We start from the raw sequence: 20,742 nt of genomic DNA, 5'->3' as shown, positions 1-20,742 counted from the left end.
CGCTTATTTAACCATCATTCATCATTTTCCACCAGCCCATTTTTTTTCTATCCATTTTGCATCCTTCCACCATTTTACTCTTCATCCATCCGTCGATGTGGTTGATGTTGAATCTCGGGGGCGGGGCGTCAAATTCTCACGCAGGCTGTGTGAAAGGGGCTCCGCTGTGGCGCACTGTCATGCTGCAGTCGTCATGGGAAGCCTGGAAGGAAGGAAGGAAGGAAGGAAGGAAGGAAGGAGCTCGGTGCATGTGCTTCCAAGGCAGAGCTTGTCCGCGACGCTCACTGCTGCGCATGTGCGTTCGTGTAAACACGTAGCTCGCTTCATTATTTACTTTCTCTTCTTCTTCTTCGGACGGCCACCAAAGGACAAACATCACAACATTGCATTTATTTGAAGTCAATTTAATTGAAGTCGTAGAATGAAGTCATGCCAATGTAGTGGCATGTTGTTTTCACATTCCTCATGCAGGCCTGTTAGTGATTATTTAATCTGAAACTTACTGCTATATATACATTCCTTCCTTCCTTCCTCGCTCCCTTCCTCCCTTCCTTCCTTGCCCTATACTTTCCTTTGTTTCCTTGTTAGCTGCTTTCTGACATCCTTTCCAGCTTTAGAAATGCATGGCGAAAACCAAGATGGATAGATGGGCCCCTTTTTCCACTCTTGCCCCCCTCCTCCCCCCTCCCCTCCTTGACACCTCGCGGTGCTAGCAATGTTCATGAGGCATCATATCACCAGATGGTTTATGTTCTCAACTGCAGGGGGAGCGGCCTTCATGCGTCTTAAGTGGATGGCAAAGTTGGCGACCAATCGATCGTGCACTGGGAGTGGTTTCCCCGTCACGGTCGCCAATCAATGAGGATCCGGAGAGAGACGAGCATCCTGCCTCGTGCGGAAAGTGGCAGCGACAACAAGACAGGCACCTTTGATGAATGGGGGCCTAAACAAGAAGGATGCAAAACAGGCCCCAACACCAATTTCAGCAACGATCCCCCATCCCTGAAATTCAGCAGGAAGTCGGCCATTTTGCTTTGAAGCTGCTCAAACACCTTGGTGCAAAATGTAAAGCCAAAAGCAGCCCCTGACGCCAGACGTGAAATTTGGTGGACATCACAGGGCGCAATTTCGAACTCGGCCATTTTGGTTTCATGAGGTTGGAGGGCGGCGAGGAAGATTCACGAGCATTCCTTGGACTGTTGTCCACAAAAAAGGAGTCGCGAAGACCCGTTTACGACCGCTTTCAGCTTGAATGACTTTTCTGCTGCGATCTGTCCAAGCATGAACGCAGTGGCCAAGTCACGGCGCAGTGAAAGAGAGCGAGAGCGAGCCAGAGAAGATCAAGAATGAAGAAAGGATGGATGGACCGTGCAGTGAAGAGATGTGTGCGCCATGGCTCGGGGGAAGGCGTCATTCAATCTAAGTCCCGAGCAGAGTTATGGCTGCCAGTCAGCATTTCATTGCAGGCGCTGGCCAACGAGCACGCTGGGAGCAACTCATCAAGGTGCGCGCACACACACACACACACACACACACACACAATAAAAGCTCCCTGCTCAGCTTGGGGATTCACCCGTTGCACGCTTCCTCCGGGATTTGCTTGAAGACACATCTGGGAAAGGCTCTCAATGCTTACTTGCATGGTGCTGTTAAAAAAATTGGAACGAATCATGTTAAATGTTATTACCGTATTTTCCGGACTATAGGTCGATCTGGAGTACAAGTCGCACAAGTATGCTAACGTTACATGGCACATAAACAACAAACTGAGAACATGTCTGGTATGTTAACATATTATTTTAAGAGTTATTCAAAAAAGTATAGCACGAACTTGGTCAATAAAACTGATTCTGATTCAAACGCAACTCATATGTTCCCCTCATGACCACCCAATTGTCATCCGGCCCCGACCGGTCGCCGTGGTTTGGCCCGAAAAATATTCTCTGTGACGCGTATAGTATTGATATGAGCGTGCGCGATTAATTATGAATGAGCGAGCGTGCACGTCCCTTTGAGGGCGCTAATGAAGCACCTCAGGTCGCCGCCCTCCCACCTGTCAGCTGCTCTTCTTGATTCCCCAAACAATTTTCCATGCTTAAAAAATCCCATCTTTTTTTAATTATATAAAGGATTGCCATATAAGGTTAAAAAATAAATCAATGTACAAAGTGAAAATAGCAAGTGTTAAATTATGAAAATAAAATGAAATAAAAAATTGAATTTTTTAGTCTCACTTGTGCATCAGGTTTCGAATGTGGAGTGACAATGTGCGATCTCAATCGGACAAAATTAGAAACAAGGCTGACTCCAGCTGAAAAATTTGCGTCACTGTTTTCCCGCGGCCTGAATTTTTAGCACCCCTAATTTAGATTTTTTATTCTTCTCCACCGATCATAATTATTGAGTATTCATGTGAAGTTGTGATGACAATTTCAACAAAAAGAGATGAACAAAATCATAAAGGCAAAGTCATGTGAGATGTGACTATTTGCTACATGGTGTGACGAGTTTGATTCCCTTCATTGTAGACTATGTGTGCGTGTCTGTGTGCGCTTGTGTGTGTAACCATGGCGACATTAGTGCACTTTTGTGTTGCGCAAGTTTACAGCCAAGAAGGAATGACCAGAAACACCACCACAAAGTGTCTCTGCAGAGACTCAGCAGGTGTGAGTGACTGGGTTGTTCAGTGTGTGTGTGTGAGAGTGTGTCTCATTTACAGTGTGGGCTCCATGTCAAATGAAAACATCTCATTGACGTACAAAATGCTTTTGCTTCCACTAGTGTGCGCTACATGAGTGTGTGTGTGTGTGTGTGTCTGTGTGAGGGTGTTTGAAGTGAGTGCTAGGGTGCAGCATGCAGCGTGCATGCTAATGCTGCGCCAGAGATGGAGGACGTGGGAGGGGAGGGGGAAAAGGCCAGAAAAGGCCCGCCTACACACACGCACACACATACACACACATGCATCTACACACACACACAAGCACACACATAGATGAATAGCAGCTTGCGATTGGACATCGGTCAGGTGATGTGTTGATGTGTTGTGTTGCAGACATGAAGTGAAAAACGCCATCAGGTGTCTTGGCGGCACAAGCGTGGGCGCAATCTGTGTGTGTGTGTGTGTGTGTGTGTGTGTGTGTGTGTGTGTGTGTGTGTGTGTGTGTGTGTGTGTGTGTGTGTGTGTGTGTGTGTGTGTGTGTGTACATGCTACTCTGTCTCTATTGCGCAGATCTCCACCAAGGCAGAACAATAAAAGCATTTGTTTCAATGAACCACGCCGTAGCTTTAAGTCCACTTAGCTTAATGCTAACAAACAAAACGCCATTGAAAAGCTAACGTAACATCAGAGTCACTTTGCTGTTCTACCCCTTGGGCAACAGCTATTTGAACAACACAAGTCCATCCATCCATCCACCCATCCATCCATCCATCCATCCATCCATCCATCCATCCATCCATCCATCCATCCATCCATCCATCCATCCATCCATCCATGAGGGACAATATTTCAACCCTCATGAAGTCACGCATTCTTTATCCTCTGCAAAGAACGATCGTTCATTTTGCTTGACCTTCTGTAAAGGAGAAACACGTTTGATATATAATTTGTTGATTTTTGTAATTGCTAAAATCCGACATTGGGAGAAAGGATTCTATGAGATTAGAGCTCGCGGAGATTTATTAATAGCGCTGCGATGAAAGGTTCATCAGCGCAGCGCTAATGATGGCCGAGCGGGCCCCAAGCAGTGGGAAGGCCCATCCCTGCCCTCCACAGGGGTACGTCCATCAGCGTCTGGTGGCTCCCCCCGGACGGGAATTGATATTGCGCGAGTGGCTATGGATTTGCCCCTGACATTTCAACTGGCCTGTCACAAGCCTCCCTTCCGACTGCTCCCTCCTTTTAAGCCACGCTCAAATCATTTCACGGTTGCTTTGCAAATATAAAACGTGAAGTGATTTTGCAAAGAGGAACAACTTGTTTCGAAGCGCCGTTTATCCTTGTTTGTTTCTGTTTACCATCCGACATAAAACAGAGGCCGACCGTGATACGTAACATGACCGAATATGACAAATATCCTCGTAAATCTTCGGTCTGCTGGAGACGTTGATGCGCCCGCCGGGAGTTAGCATCTTCGCTCCATCGTTGCGCCTCTTTGCTGATAAAAATAATCAGAATTACATGCGAAGGTCGCCATGGAGACAACATCCAGCGGCATATATGGACACATTTCTGACTCTGTGTGTGTGTAGGTGTGTGTGTGTGCGTGCATGTGTGTGTGGAGGTGGATGCTGACCCCAGGAAGTGACTTGATTACATAAGTCTGATGGATTTAAAATTGCAGCCTCCACTCTTGTCCATAATTAAGACACAATGGCAAACGACGCCTCGGTGTACCTGTACAAAAAACCATGAAGCGAGACCTCATTTGGTGTTGGCACTTTGTTTTTTAGCGAGTAGAAGCAAATTTGCATTTATTTCATGTCACACTTAGTTGAAAGCATGAAAAAAATAAAGAAGGAAAAGGCTCTTTGATGATCAGTGTTTGTTAGTTCACTTTTTTGTTAGCTTGCTTCCATGTCGTTGATGCTGGTTTGTTTCATTTTTGAACGCAATTATGAACTCAGAAATGTTTTTCTTTTTTTTGCCAAACACAAATGAATATCAAATATCCCGCTGTCATTGTCTGGAAATGAATATGTGTGAACACTTGCAGCTGATTCCCGTTGCCAATGTTGTTTTTGTGCCATGCACGCAGCCGCCCGCCGCTCTGCAGGTGCGAGCGTGATGCATGAGCCCATTAGAGCGGCGACAACGAGATCAGTCACGAGCCCAGCGCATCAACCTTTTTGCACCGGCCCGCCGCACCTTACTTTGGACTTTTTTTTCTTCACATTTGTCAAGCTCGACTCTCTATAGACCTCGATAGTGTGCACATACACGGCCATTTATTTCTTGTTTTCTTTTATTTCTTATTTTCTTCTATGTTTCTCATCGCTTTGCCATTTCTGTTAGCGATTTAGTTTCACATATTTACTTCAGTTACTGATTTTGTTCATTTGCCAAGTATGAAAAACATAAAGCGAGAAATTACTTAAGTTAGTTAGTTAGTTTCCATTTTTTAGGCAAGTAGGAAAATTGCGAAACAAGGTCAATTAGTGCATTTAATTAATCATTGACTGACTAATGTCAACAATGAGTTTCATCGTGTTCTGCTGGTACTTCCCTGAAGTCAAGTCAAGTTTATTTATATAGCCCTAAATCACAAACAAGTCTCAAAGGGCTTCACATATACAAAACAAATTGACAATTATTCTCAAAATATCCCCTGATCTTAAACTCCCAGGAGGGCATGGAAAAACTCATAAAACCCTTATCAGGGGAAAAATGAGAGACCTTGACCACAGATGGGAGGATCCCCCTTCCAGGATGACCATGAGGGCACATAGAATACATAAGATAAAAAATCAAAGAAAAAGTGGATGTCTAATTCAAAGTGAAGAGCTGCAGGAGGTGCCCTCGATTGTCCTGGCAGTGTCTTCGAGGGGGGTAATCCGCTGCAGTTCCCTCATCCTGATTGGTCCACGAGGATCCAGACAGACGCTGTCAGTTTGGGTGTCACCTAACCACCTCCTGATTTATAGGTAAATAGGAGAACCTTGAAGTCTGAAAAATATTCAACATGAATATTCCTAAGCATAAGCAAATACGCACTTCTCCATTGCTTGCTCCACCCTGGGCCCGGTTGGCAAGGCAACGGGACAATGCAAACACACCGCCGTCACTCCGTATTGACAATATTGCCGTTATTGACATTAGCCACACAGAGTGTTGCGGCAACAGCTCGCCGGGCGGGTAAAGGGCGGACGACGGCTGGCCCGCCGAGGTGCGAAGAAAGAAAGAAAGTCAGCGTCCACGGTAGAGGCAGAGAAAAGAGAGTCACGGGCGTTTAGGCTGAGTGAAGCGGCGTTGTGCCGTTAAATGGTAGCTCCAAGAAGCTTCGTCATTCGCAAGACCAGCAAGGAGACTGATTGACGGGCCCCTCAGGGGCCCATTTTCGCCCTCTCGTTCTGGGTTGAAATCGGCATGTATGAGCAACTGTGTGCTTTGACGTGACGCACCTCAAGGGACATTTTTTGTTCTCAAAATTGACTAGCGACCCACAAGCTAGTTTCTTAAGAGTGGCTGTTGGGGTTTAAATTTGACCCCTGAAGCCAGTGTCATGCCTGCAAAATGTGGTGTATCACGTGGAGGCCCAGAAAAACACAATAGAAAGCTGCCATTTTGGTTTAAAACACACATATCGGGCTCAATTGGTTGAGTTGCACTTGACCGGAATACTGCAGCTCCTCAACCTAAACATGAAGTTTGGTATTTATTAGAGCCACATAAACAGTCCCATGACGCCATGTCAAAAAAGGCCTGGGAACTGGTTTTGGATTTGAAGCAAGAACCTCATAATGAAGGGAGCAGATGAAAAATGATTTTTGACATATTTATCCACAGTGCTCATCAGCACTTTATAAACTTTAAGAATCCAGATGGGTGCCACGCCCTCACAATACATAAAAAAATACGACAAGGTAACGTTACAAGAAACACGTTGAAAATTAATCTAAAATGGAGTCGTGCTGATTGAAGCGATCCACCTTAAAAAGTCAACCATCCAGACTGGCCCCGCCTTCCCTTAGTCAGATGCTTCCCCGGGGCAAGGCAGCCAGACCGGCCGGAAAAGGCGCTTCTAGGACGGGACTCTAGTTCCGCCCCTTTGCGCTGCTGTTGGAAGGTGTCGGTTCGCCTCCCCAAGACCAAGCACCCCCTTGAGCGTCTCTCAATCCCACCAGCAGCCCCCTCCGACGGCTTCTTGACTCAATCTTGTCTCGGCGATCACGCCTTCCCACCCCTGCGTGTGTTCCAGCTGCGAGGAGGCGGAGGCGGAGGAGGGGAAGGGAGGGGGACTTGGTCTTCCCTTTTATCGGATTGATTTCTGACCCAATCGGGAAGGTTCCGGGCTCTTTTCTGCGGTGCTGCAGTGGTGTGTCACGGCTGTCTTTATCCCCCGGCTGCTTTCGAACGAGAAGGACCATATCGACTTGTTGTTTTTTTCCTGCTTCGTCCGAATAATTCCATTCCCGGTCCGTCAATCATTTTTTCCACCGCTGCGGTCCAGTCGAGTTGCCGACGCGCTGGGACATGGACGAGCTCCAGTGAGGGAGCTCCACACGCCGACGTGATTCGGACACGGATCCCCCTAGAGGTAAGCTTCTTTTGCCCTTTTTTTGGAGGGAGTGGGGGTGAAACTTTGCCGGCCGTTTTCACGTCGACGTTGCTGCTCGGTGAGTTTTGAGCTCGTTTTAAAGCCTATTTGTAGCGCCATAAAGCTATTTGCGGTGGCCCATTTGGGCTTTTTTCGCCACAAGTGGAAGGACCGCATCCGCCGGGGTCTCGATTTTTGGAACGTTTCGCCGGCCACAGTTGCTGCAAAGTGAGGTCGCTAGCGTGGGAGGGTTGTGTACGCGCTTATGTGTGTGCGTGTGTGTGCGGGGGGGGGGGGGGGGGGTGTTTGAGTCCCACGCGAGTCCCACGCGCTGGGTCGGCGGAAGCCCGCAGACGAGGCTCCCCTCGCCCGAAACCTGCATTGGCACGTCTCTCTCGTGCAGTGTGGTCGTTTCATCCGCAACTTTTGCCGCACTTTGCCGCGTTGCTTCACATATCGTCAGACACGTCAATTTTTCGCATGTATTTTGTATGTATTTTGTATTTTGTTCGAAGTTGCTCGGAATTCAACTTTTGGATGCGGTACGTAACGCGGACCAGTTGCTGCCGCCCACCGCTGCGTGCTATCCAGAACGCGGACGGCTGGTTCAAATGCTCCTTTTTTTTGCGATATATGGTGGCGCTTTTGAGATATGCCGAATGGTAGAGCGGTTATCAATGTGGCTAAGGCCGGGTGCAGCACTCGCCAAGTCCATTCGAAGCCCCCTCAAACCGGGCGGTGTTTCAAAAACGCCCCGCTTGTCAATGACGGTACGGTGCGGGTGTGCTTGTTGACGTCTGCGAGCCTGGCATTCAGATATCCGCAAAGTCTGGAATCAGCTTGACTCCACATTCGTTGTGCGGGGGTTTTGGGGAAGGGGGGGTTGACGGATGCAAGGACAATTGCGTTAGCCTGGTGAACACCGGTTGCTGCATGCTGCGGTGGCAGCAGTGTGTTCGCGGGGCAGCTCGTTCTTCCTGTTGGAGAGGTTTCCCCACATTGCCGACACGAGCCGGCCCCAAAAAAAAAAAAAGCCGTCACAAAGTGTCCGTGATGTCACCCACTTGGAGAATGAACAGTGTCATGCCTGTTTCTTGTTGTTCTTGCTCCTTTGCTGTCATTTTCTTGGTCCCCCTCCCCCTCTCCATCTGGGTGTGTCCTGACTTATTGCGTTTCGGAGGGGAGGGGAGGGGAAGAGAGGAGTGGGGGGGATCCCGCATCTTCTCCAGCTTGTGACCTCCAAACGAGGGCATTTCTGCCGATGCTGCTTCACCTCCACTATGAGGCTAAACACCTTTTGGGTGTTGATTTTTTGGGAGGGGGACCTCTTCGCCTCCTCACCCCTTTGCGGAGATGTTAAAAAGCCATTTGCGGCAAATTGGATCGAGTGAGAGGATAATTGTTGCCGCACGGCTCAGTTTTTTTTCTTGAGTGCTGGAGAGGAGAGAGTGATCTACTTAGCAGCTCATGACTCATTTGCATACTCCCTCGTCATCCTTCTGCCTTTTGTCTGGTACTTGTCACTCCAAACGCCACTTGACTGTCTGTCTTAGCCCCAAACGGGGGGGGAAGGCTAATGACAGGTCTCCAGGAAATAAATAACAACATCCACAGCTGCCTTTTGCCGTTTCCTTCCCAACGGAACGTGATCCGTGGGGATTTTTGCAGCACTGCAACGTTGGCTTTCAAAACCATCTTCGTTTTAACTGCAGTGCTAACTAGTAGCTTGGAAGGCAAGCGGCAGAGTTATTCATCGTTTTGAAACAATCTGCAAATATGACTCGATTGGACTAAACGCTGCTTTGTCAGCAACGGTCGGCGGGCGTTATCGCAAGCTGTCAGCGAGTCGGAAGCCCTGCCGTGAGTGTCCGATGGAATTAGGAGCCAGTGTCAGATGGGCCTCGGGGGAACAAAACAAAACACACGGCGACGTAATGCTGTGCGCCACTTATTCAATTAGCGAGCAAGCCCGTTCTAACGTGTCGCTCAGTCGGGCTAAGTGACCACCGTGGGCTGGCGTGGCCGCCGTGGGCTGGCGTGGCCCCCGTGGGCTGGCGTGGAGTCAACCGAGTCACCTGATGAGTGTTTACCAGACAGACGTGGCCCAGCCGGCCAGTCGATCATCTGGCTCGATGCCCGGCCCGTCGAGCCCAAGCGACTTCCCGTTCCGATATTGAGCAGCTGGACGTTTACGAGCCGCTGCTTTATGTCCGCATCAGTAAGCCCAGTCGAAAAAAAAAAAAATCAAAGCGGGACCGTGGCGGGCGGGTCCCCCATGTCCTGTGGCAAATCCTTTTATTCCTCTTTTTGATTTGTAAATGGATCAGTCTGCTTGCGGCGGACGGGCAAAGCGGCGTGGGTTCACGCTGGGTATTTATTCGACAGGGTGCGGAGAACGCACCCACCCTGGAAGACCGAACCGCCAATCGATGTCTATACGGCGTGTCCCAAATCAAATGTGCTCGATTGCAGTAAGTGAAAATCCGCCAGACGGGAAGGCCGTGTTACTTTTCCCCTTTCGTAATTTTCATCCCTTCAATCAGAAACAGTACATTGTGTGAAAATGACCGAACCGTAACTTGATTTGTGTTTCAATCGCCAGTTGGATCTGAGCAAAGTGAAAGCCGTAGTACCTTGCTTGTGCCACAGTACGGCAGCGCTGAGGTCTACTGGAGGCGATGTAGCATAGTTAAGGACAAGAAGAAGAGGCGGGTCCACAATTATCTTCCAAAATGTCTGCCAATTTCTGTTGGCCTATCGATGACATTTCATGCGCTACATTAGCATTAAGCTATCACTTTTCATTAGAGCTCATACATGGACTGTAGCTTTAATTTCGGAACATATGGCCGATGTTAATAGGGGCTCCCTTGCAATGTTTGTCCAACTTAACCTTGTCCGTGTTTGGCAGACTTCCTAAAATTCCAAAGACTGTAATATCCAGTTTTCCCCCAGCAGCCGTATTTGGTGAATGAACGAGCCTTTCGTGTGATGCCTTCAAAAACGTACTTCATTTGGCTTGCGTGTTAAAAGGGGAAGGAAAAAAGTGTGTCTTCTGCCACTTGTTCCCCTCGGATGGTGAAGGGGGATTCGGGAAGCCCCTGCGAGCAGGAGGAGGGCGCTCGCTCGCTCACTCGCTCGCACGCTCACTCGCTCGCCTCTTATGTAAGTGGCCATCAATTATGAATGGACGCAGTGCAGCAGCGGCAAGCGAAGCGCTCCGGCCGCCGATGACGACGGGAGTGCGGCGGCACGGCTCCAGTTTGCCCGTAACCGAGTCGTTGGCCTTCATGATTATTTGATGGCCGCCCGCATCCATCCAAGGGGACATCACTAAAACGCCGCTTGACCTCTTTTGCATATTTGTCATCCACAAAGAGTCATTTCACAAAACAGGGAAACTCGTGGACGCAAATAAATGTCTGCAAAAAAAATAATGTCTGCCCCCGCCCACAAAGTTTGAATCTCGAAGGGTGCCTTCAACTTGTGCCTGAACCTGAATGTTCACGATCAATATGAGGTTTTTATTGTTTAAACAAGTTAGCAAAAAATACATTGTTGAATTTTTGGGCAATATAATGTCCGTATTTTCAAGTAGGGCTGTGGGCGAAGTAGCGTCTGGTGCCTCCCGTTCAATCCCAACTGGAGGAAGTCGGGCAAGCTCCCACAAGGCCGCCCGCTAAACACCTGCCGGGAGCTGCGCCCGCCCGCTCGCCCACGCTGCTGTTATGCAAGCCGCCGCCGTCTCCCTCGTCAATCCGTCCCCCGCCAACGCTCAGCCAAGAAAAAAGGCACAAAATGCACATCGGGCTTTTCGTTTGTGCCTTCGCTGGCCAGCGACCCATCGTTGGCGCAGGATGGAACTCGGAGCGGGCATTGGGCCTCTCGCAAGTAGCTGCCGCCATGATGACTTTGGCACGTTTGGTATGGTCGTGGTAGTGCGCGGGCGACATTCTTCACATTTCATGCCACTTCCATTCGAACAATTTGGTTTTGCAATGTGTCAGATGATCCATAATATGACTTGATCAGATGATCAAAATTGCCCGTGCGCCGTGTCAATTTTTATTTTAAGGGCAATCTCCACATTGCGCCGACCCAATCTGATGTCCAATATGGCCTCTCTTCACTTACTTTTTGATTCCGAGACTGAAGGTTCACTTTTCAAGTCCGCCTCTCAATCCTTTCACGTCTTTGAGTGAATACTGTCATTTTTTGTCATCTTTTCAGAACAACAAATTCTGTCGCTTGTTGCGGAACGTGATCGGAGCCATTATCATTGAAATGACGCTGTCATTTTTTTTTCTTCGTAATTGGTTTTATTTTTTTGCTGAAATCTGTTGATCATGACTAGAGAGTGACCTAGCACTTTTTTTCGCACTATGATTTAATGTGACCTTGCACATTAACTTTGTAGCCACGATCTTGCGGTTTCCTTTTTTTTTTATTTCAAGTGTGACTGTTTTTCCCTTTCATTTGTAAAAAAAATAAAGTTTGGCCTTCTTTTCATTTTGCAATGGCAGCATTTTCAATTAAGTGGATGACAGTATTGTCTTTCCTTGAGCCTTCATTCACGAATGCGTTTTACCGCCTCCTCCTTTGGATGTTTGCGGTCGAGCTAAACAAAGACGTGCGCTAGCGTCGCATGAACTGACAAACGTGTCTGGCGTGCAAGCCGAGCGTGAGCCCGAGAGGTGACTGTGCCCTGGCGGTTTAGGAGGAAGTGAGCAGATGGTGGGTGGAGACACTGCGGCCATCAGGAAGTGGAGGCTTGATGCTTTCTCATGTCATGTTGGCAGCTCGCGCTATTTCACTTCCTTGTCCTCACACGACAAAAGGCGGCGTGTGTGTTGAGTCTAGCTGTTCCTAAAATAGATGATTGAAATTGCATCGCCTTTCACGTAACTTTTTCAGGGGCTCAACATTTACAATTGCAACCTAAAACACCACACACACACAAATATGTATATGTGTTCACCCGCCCAAATCGCGTTTGCACCACTTAGCGAGCATGCGCTATTTATAGCTGATTGCGTATTGTGAGTACTGACGGCGAGGGAGGATTCCCGTTCGCGGTCGTTGCCGGGCCGGGCCGGACGGGCTTGTTCCTGTTGTCGTCGTCGAGGTTAAGGCTGGAGCACGTAGGCCGGGCCAAAGCGGGCGCTCCACTCTGTAAATCAACGAAAGATGGATGATGGACTGAAGGAAGGAAGAATGACAGGAAGCAACATTGACAAAAAGACCAACCAGGTGGGCAAAAAGTAGACGTAGAAGTAGGTTTTTTTTATCTACCAAAAGAGGAGCAAGTAACCAAGGAAGGGTGATAGACTTAAGGAAGGAAGGGTGTAGGAAGTGACCTAGGAAGGGCAATTGGACTACAGGAAGGAGGGAAAGAAGGCAGGTGCTGTCGGAATCCCTCCATCGCCAGTGAACGTGAGCGCTTAGTTACGAGTCAACACTCATCTTTGGCTTTTGGATTTGATTTTTACGGTCCGACCTTTGAAATTTGATAAGGCGTGAAGCTCTCCCTGAAAACGAGCTCGTAAACACACGGAGGAATCGTAATGCAGGAATGTGGCGTGTCACGCTGTGCAGACAAGAGCCACTTGTCTGGCCTTTTTGTGTTTTTTTTTTTCCTCACCGTGTTCTCGGTCACAAGACGCTCCACCGGCAGTCATCCATGGATGAGTAAGAATCTTCATCATCATCATCATCGGAGGAAAAAGAAGAAGCGTGCCGCACGGTAGCAAAGATGTCCACGCGTATGTTGCTCACTTCACAAGTGTGATTTTCGAGAGCTGCCCACTTTCACGCTTTCTTCCATGAATAACGTTACGAAACTTTAATTTTTGGAGGGAAAAAAAGATAAGTTTGTCTGAGATCAAAAGATCTCATAACAAGAATGAAGTTGCGAGACGGAATTTTTTTTTTTTACCAGATGACAGATGACGCATAGCGACGGGCGAGTGATTTCGCCGCAGGAGTGGACGCAGCTTTTCTGCAACGGACAAATCGTAAAAGACCCAATCTCCCCGACGCTCAATTAGCGGGATGGATTGTCCGACATCGGAGGACTCTCCGGAGGCCGACCCGGATGCGGCGTCTGCATCCTTAACGACTCTTTGGAGCGCCGACATCAGAGCTGATTGATAGTTTTACCTTCCATCGTTTTTTTTTTCATTCAAATTGTGTGTGGGGAATCGTCCCGCCGATGACGAGCAGGATGAAAAACACATCGTTGAGGTGTCAAAAGCAAAGGCGAGCGTGTTACTTGTCTGCATTCTTCACTGCTGCTTGTGTGTCATTTCTAGAATTCACGTCTTTTTTTTCTTTTTTTTTCCGTGGCTATGAATAGACACTGACAATGTGACGAAAGGTCTGCGCAATTTAAAAATCTTCGATGTTGGAGTAGCTCAATGGGATGAACTGTTAAAGAAAAGCTCGGTCGAATACGCTCGCTCGTCGAGGAAATTCTCAAAGCTGGGAACATTTGGAGCGAGCGTCAAATGTTTCTGGATTTTTCCACCGAAATATCTCGGCGAATTGGCTTCGTTTGGAATCGTGGACATTTCTTGGCCTGCCGGTTCAACGGACGGAGCTGAGCAATTGACTGATGTTCTCAATGGACTCAGTGATTGAGCGCCTCATTGGCTCACTTTGCAAAATGGCACCTGTTGAACAAGCTCACGGAGCAATTCAACTTTTACGTTTTCCATTTGACGATTGCTAACCGATGCTAAATGACTCCCTGGCCGTCGATTGCTTCAAAGTGCTGGGATGCTTTTGCCAACTGTTTCCGAGGCGATAGATGGACGGCGATGGCCAACTGCCAATTCTAGCTGGCTGACCGATGAAAAATGGCTGACAAACTGTCCGGATGTCTTCGACGACTAGTTGATCATGGCTAACTAACACAAAGCCAGGCGAGGCTGACCGATAAGTGCTTTGATGAAGATGCTCTGCTTTCTGCTTGCCTAAGGCTGACGCTAACTAGCACTAAATGGGCTGATGACGAGCTGGCTCACACACACACACGCGTCAAAACAGCCTCCCATTGGCGTATGAGTGTATGAGAGAGTGTGTGAGAGTGTGAATGAGTGAATTGCAAAGCGCTTTGAGCACCATGTGGTCTAGATAAAAGCGCAAATATAAGTACAGTCCATTTAGCATTTACCAACTACTTGAGCGACACTTGAATAGCACAGAGTGGCTAAATTGCAAGCTGACAACGGCCGACAGATACGAAATGACGCCGAGTGGTTGGATTTAAATTGCAAAGTGACAACGGCCGGCTGACACGAAATGACGCCAAGTGGCTGGATTTCCAGCTCTCTGGATGCGGCAACTCGACACAAATGGTTGATTTGACTAACTAGCACTTACTGAGTCATCTTGAGATGTTTTTAGGTACTTGCTTAATGGCTGACACTAAATGACAAAGAATGATCATGTAACAATGGCCGACAGACATTCGCTGCCCCTGAAAATAACGTGCATTCAGTTTTCTGGAAATTTCCAACCCGGTGCGCTGGCTGACCGAGAATGATTAACTGACGCTAAATGAGATTAAGCCAATGACGACTATTGACCGGCTAAAGAGTTGTTCCCATTGTTGCGTGCAGGCTATGAGTTTGTGAACGAAGCCTTGTCGTCTCGCCACGGGAAGACCACGCTGACCGAATCGAAGGTCACGCCGACGGCAACGTCACGAGCTCGCTAACCTGAGCGGTTCTCGTGCTCGTCCGCGCTTGTGCCGAATGCTTTTTGGTTGGTTTTGACTCATTGAATTGAAATCTGCATCCTGTTCATAGTGTTGCAACACGTGAAAATCAATAAGCGAGATTTGATCTTAGTCAGATCCTCAACTTGCCCCATTTTCTTTGCAGTGGGGAGGATCCCGCTTGCATGTGTGCGTGGTCCTGGCCTCTGCAGTGGGGCGATTTTCTTAACCCTTTACCGCCCCCCCCCCTTCACTCCCTGGTGGTCACATGACTGCAGATAAGGGTGTGGTCTCCTGCATTCCCGGCTGCTCTATCGTTTTTGCTTTCCCCCCTTAGATGACTGAGTCTGACATGCTACACACACACACACACTGTCTCCACCCGACAGTGACGTGTGGTGCATGTGAATGTGTGAGCCCTTGTCTTTGCGTCTTAGTGCAGTCCACCTCCCGCCAATGGACTTTTAATTGTGGGGACGGGACCATGGACTCTTGGGTGCACGTTCCAAGAGTGTCTTTTAAGCGTGTTGATGTAGTTTGGGTTTTTTTCATCCCGAGTGAGTTTTTATATTGTGTAAACTTTGATTTACAGGGTTCGTTCAACTTGAATGGAAAATTCATTTTGGAGTCAATGAAGTCATCCAAAGAGCGGTGGATTCTAAAAATGTGCACGAGCTGCCGTTCGGGTCCGAATCATGACAAGCACGATCGCAATACATAAAAAAATGATGATGCAACTATGACGCAGCATTTAGTTGGCCTGGATGACTCCATGGAATGATGACTTCAAAATGTATTTTCCGTTCAAGTTGAACTGAACTTGAAAATCAAAGTTTACCAGGCCAGGCCAACTAAATGCTGCGTTCCGTGCGCCTGGCCTGGCGCTTCCCTTAAGTGATTTCAACCAGGGCCAAACGCTGGTAACTTGACGTAGTTCCATCCGAATTTTAATGTGGCATCATCTTTAATTTCATTTATTTTGTACTCTGCTTGGCAGACGTCTTGCGTGTCTGAACTCAATGATTCCCCGATAGCCATCGGAAGAGAACCTGTTCTGTGCGTTTTTTGTTTTTTTTCCCTTTAGGTTGCTGTTAGGTCACAATTGTGTCACTTGTGTCACCTGAGGCATGAAGCGTAGATCCCGTGAGTGTGTGTTTAAGTATTTTCCATGAGGCACCAAGCATTCATTCAGTTGCTTGGTGCAACAGGGTGAACGAAAAAAAGTTCTTTTCTCTGTGTGTGGAGGGTGTGGCCAACAGGGTTTGCCTTACATACTTGGACTGTGAATAGAAGTGTGTGTGTGAGTGTGTGTGTCCGTGTAGTCAGCAGGCTGCTTTAGTATGCAGAGCAGGTGTGTCTGCAGAGGCTCAGAGAAGTCGAGGAAGAAGAAGGAGCGGGCTGGTAGCACACAGAAACGAGTGAATGAACACAATGAGAAAGCATTCATCAAATTGATATCTTTATGTGGATCGTAAATATATTAAGCCTGCTATTGTGAGCTTGTTGGCGATAGCCAGCCCTGCTGTGTGTGTGTGTGTGTGTGTGTGTGTGTGTTGCTGCAAGAGCAAAACGTCTGAGTCATGCTTGTGCTGTTTTTCACCATCCGTCGTCCATTTTTCTGATCAAGAAGGAATGCGGCCAAACAGCCAGCAACGTGGGCATCGGCGTTGGAGTTCGAAATGGAATACTTGAGCGAGACTCTCCGCTAACAACCCAGGCTCATCTTAGCCTCACACAAATTCCACAGACAGAATTGTGACTTGTGATCAGCGAAGTGTCTCCGAGCTGATTTTTAGCTTTGTCGACCTTTGCGCTGCAGTGGGCGTGGTCAAACAATCCTCCGGCAGCCGGGCGAGTTGTACATTATTTTAAATTCACTTACAGTGGGGCAAAAAAAAAGTATTTAGTCAGCCATCAATTGTGCAAGTTCTCCCACTTATTTGTATAACCTCACTGCTCTCGAGGAGATCTGCATGGAGGAATGAGCCAAAATACCAGCAACGGTGTGTGAAGAAAACCTTGTGAAGACTCACAGAAAACGTTTGAGCTCTGTCATTGCCGACAAAGAGTAGATGACAAAGTATTAATGAGAACTTCTGTTATCATTTCACCTAGTGTGTGATCCACCTTTGAACTCGACACATTTTCCGATCGTGTCATTGGATGAGCCAGCGCCTTTTTATAGCCATGACAAGTTGTGGAAAAGGTCATCTTGCCTTTTGGACTTGACCCAAATGCCAGTTTGGGTGTAGGTGACCTGATGGACAACGTCAACAACAAAAAAAGCATCTTCAAGTCACAATGAGCTAAAGTGATTTAATGATTGCTCCTCACAGACACGGTTGCGTCATCGCCAATCAATCAGCAGCAGCGCGACATCCCATAATGACCTACTGACCGCAATTTGTGTGTATGTGTGTGTGTGCGCGTGCATTCCGTTAACTGTGCTAAGTCCTTTGGTGAGCACTTGGATCATGATGGGGTGGAATTTGTAAATACACACACACACACACATTGTGTTGATGATCACGCATCCAACTTCCTCCACCCACTTGGTTGCACTTCCTTTTCCGTTTGTCCCTTTCAAGCTTTATTGTCAACATCAGCAAAAACTTTTTTTTTTTTTAAACACAAACTATGTTAGCGGTCGGGCTAACGGACAGCTCCGTTATTCATCGATTGGAGTTTCTCAGGCCGATTTTATTCTTTTCCTGTCATCTCATGGTTGCTAATGTAACGAACAATTGCTTGCTATATTTAGCAAATGTTCTGATCCCTTTTCACCAACGTTAAAAAAAACATTGATGAGGTGGGGAAAAAAAAAAGCTCATCTGAAAAGTCAAGAAAGAAACGGGCTTCTCTTCGATGTTTACAAGTGATGGCAAATATTCTTTGTCAAGTTTTTATTTCCATCACGATTGTCCGTATGACGTTTTGACGCTTCAAATATTGGGAGGAGCCGTTTTTTTGTGATGGCTGAGGTGTTGCTGTTTTGGTTAGCCAGATTCTCATCTTGTCTTCCTTGTTCACAGCGACGACATCCGGACATGTTTATCCCCGTTTCCATGGTAACCCAGTGGAGCATGCCCGTCCCAGCGAGGAGTTAACCTGCCAAAGCGCACACCCCCCCCCCTCCACTGACCATCGGGACTTTCTCTGACATCTGCGACATTCTCACGGACCGGCCGGCATCGGCGACATGGCGAACAACGCGGTGGACCACCCGGCGGGGAACTCGGTTGCCGACGGCAACCACGATGGTGACTTCGGGGTGACTGTGAATGACCTGCGAGGACTCATGGAGCTGCGCAGCGGCGAGGCTGTCGGCAAGATTCGAGACGACTACGGCGACGTGCAGGGCATCTGCAGACGCCTCAAAACCTCGCCCATCGAAGGTAAACCGCCCAAAGATTCTTCTCCTGTGATTTTGAGGAGATGTGTCTCAAATGCTCACCAAAATGTTCACGCACATGTGCAGCAGATCCCCCCCCATAAAATCTGGCTTCTGACAGAAACAGATTAAAAATGTGAAAAAAAAGATGCAAACTCAGGACCGCATTGTGGAAACACATCACGTGGAAATGGCGTCGGGCTGCCGTTGGTCAACTGTGATCCCCTGCGCTCATGCGTGCGTGCGTGTTGGCGCCGCGGGTCCATTGCTGAATTGAAATTAGTTCCATGCGGCTCCCCTAATGTCTCCATAGATCATTGCAGCATTCCATTTAGCAAATCAGCCGCAGCGCCCGCCGCCGCCGCCACCTTGCTGACGACTTTTCAGTCCCAAACATCATCATCATCATCGCGGTCACTCTTATTCATCCTCACCGTTATATATATGTTTTAATTGTTTGCCCTAATTAAATCACATTACAAGAAATGCATTTTGTCAAATCGAATTTTCCAAAATGAAAGCCTTTTTTCTTTTTTCCATACTTCTATTTCTCAAGTGATATTTGGACATGCCTGAACGGGAAAGTGAGGCTGAAGGCATGCACGCTTTGTTTTTGCGGTGGCAGCAGACTCCAAAGCGGTGCCTACACGCTCAGATTGAACCACACTGTCACGTTTCATCTTTTTTTTTTTGTCCCCTGTTGCATTTTTTATGTCTTATGAAGCGTCCGTCTGAAGCCTCCCCGGTGGTCGCCGATCTTCTTTTCATCACGGCATCAAAAAAACCCACAAAGAAGCGAAAATGTGATTTTCTTTTTTGGGGTTTTTAGTTCTAAACAATCTGATGTGAGACGTGGCATGTCGACTAAAAATAAAATGGCTATTTTAGGTATTCTGTCAAGATGACATCAAATTGTAAAAAAGGTCTATTTTTTTTTTTACTCCATTTTCATTTCAAAGAACCTCTCAACGCTAAGCTGGCTTCTCTCTGACAGTGAATGCAAAAGATTTGTTAGCACGTCTTTTACTCAACATGAAAGCAGAGGTGCAACAATTCAGCGACGGAATTGATTAGAAAAACGAATTGACTCTCGATCATCGTGTAAAGACCTGCTTGAACTGAAAATGGTCAGTAACTCTTCTGCCATTTCTTTAGTCCTCCGCAAAAGCAGACTGTACGCTGGTCAACAGCAAATTTTAATCCGCTTGAAAAGCGCGAGAGAAATACACACACACACGCCCAGCCTGAGATTCCCAAAAAGCAAAACGGTATCCAGTCGTGCAACGCTTTCGCTCTTCGCTCAGGGCCTTGGCGAAGGTCACCTCTCGTTTATCCACAACGTGCTAAAATGCCAGATCCAGTGGCTTTTTTTTAATTTGGTTTTGTTTCCAACAGAAGCCTTCCCTCCTTCCTTCCTTCCTTCCTTCCTTCCTTTTTCCCTTCCTTCCACCAGTGGATGTCTTCTGTACCGGTTGCCACGGCAACAGCGACCACGTAGACATCTATCACATCCGCTTTCTTATAATCCGACAAATTCCATCGGCCCACTCCAAAAAGTCCCGTCGCAGTTTGGCCGGGCTGCCGAATTTTTGCATTTGTTAGACGCCGCGTTTGGCAGCGAGGAAGCCAAGTCCGGACCAACTGGAATTTAAACTTGAGACTTGTGGTGCCACTTGTGTCGCGCAGGTCTTTCTGGGAACCCTGTGGACCTGGAGAAGCGGCATGCGGCCTTTGGGCAGAACTTCATCCCGCCCAGGAAGGCCAAAACCTTCCTGCAGCTGGTGTGGGAAGCCCTGCAAGACGTCACGCTCATCATCCTGGAGATCGCCGCCATCATCTCGCTGGGCTTGTCCTTCTACCACCTGGAAGGAGGAAACAGTGAAGGTCCGTTGCCAAAACTTGACTGCAAGCTTCCGCCATCCAATCATCAATCTGTATTTATTTATACGATTTTCCCATGCAATTCTACAAATAGCTCTTTAGCGGGACTTCGGACTCGATGCGTATTTCTAATCAAGATGCTGTTTCCACGGTAACTCGGGGCAGAGTGCTCCCCGCTCCACACAGCCGAGTAGAAATATGTTTCTTTGCAATTTTTTCCAGCTTGCGGCCAAGCGTCGGGCGGCGTGGAAGACGAAGGCGAGGCGCAGGCAGGCTGGATCGAGGGCGCGGCCATCTTGTTCTCGGTCATCATCGTGGTACTAGTGACGGCCTTCAACGATTGGTCCAAAGAGAAGCAGTTCCGAGGCCTCCAGAGTCGCATCGAGCAGGAGCAGAAGTTCACGGTCATTCGCAAGGGGCAAGTCATCCAGATCCCCGTGGCCGAGATGGTGGTGGGGGACATCGCCCAGATCAAATACGGTAACGCACCTTAA

The 20,742-nt window shown here is 47.9% G+C and overlaps 1 protein-coding gene across 7 annotated transcripts in view; it reads left to right on the top strand.

The window, feature by feature from the left end:
* The first annotated feature begins 6,703 nt into the window (after window positions 1-6,703).
* LOC125976702 (plasma membrane calcium-transporting ATPase 1) overlaps window positions 6,704-20,742 on the top strand; it is a 31,282-nt gene continuing 17,243 nt past the window's right edge. For 2 of the 7 annotated variants that reach the window (XM_049732528.2, XM_049732525.2), the window contains exons 1-4: window positions 6,706-7,256; window positions 18,009-18,371; window positions 20,054-20,251; window positions 20,471-20,728. In XM_049732528.2, the coding sequence (XP_049588485.1) occupies window positions 18,176-18,371; window positions 20,054-20,251; window positions 20,471-20,728 (652 nt within the window). In that variant the 5' untranslated portion in view covers window positions 6,706-7,256; window positions 18,009-18,175. Of the gene's footprint in view, window positions 7,257-12,344; window positions 12,507-18,008; window positions 18,372-20,053; window positions 20,252-20,470; window positions 20,729-20,742 lie in introns of those variants that run through there. The other 5 variants (XR_007484486.2, XM_049732523.2, XM_049732527.2 and 2 more) reach the window with 4 other exon arrangements.

Source organism: Syngnathus scovelli, chromosome 11 (assembly GCF_024217435.2).
Source record: "Syngnathus scovelli strain Florida chromosome 11, RoL_Ssco_1.2, whole genome shotgun sequence".
In the NCBI taxonomy this organism is placed as follows: domain Eukaryota; kingdom Metazoa; phylum Chordata; class Actinopteri; order Syngnathiformes; family Syngnathidae; genus Syngnathus; species Syngnathus scovelli.
Note: the sequence above shows the minus strand (reverse complement) of the source record. Positions and strands in the feature narration are given on the sequence as shown.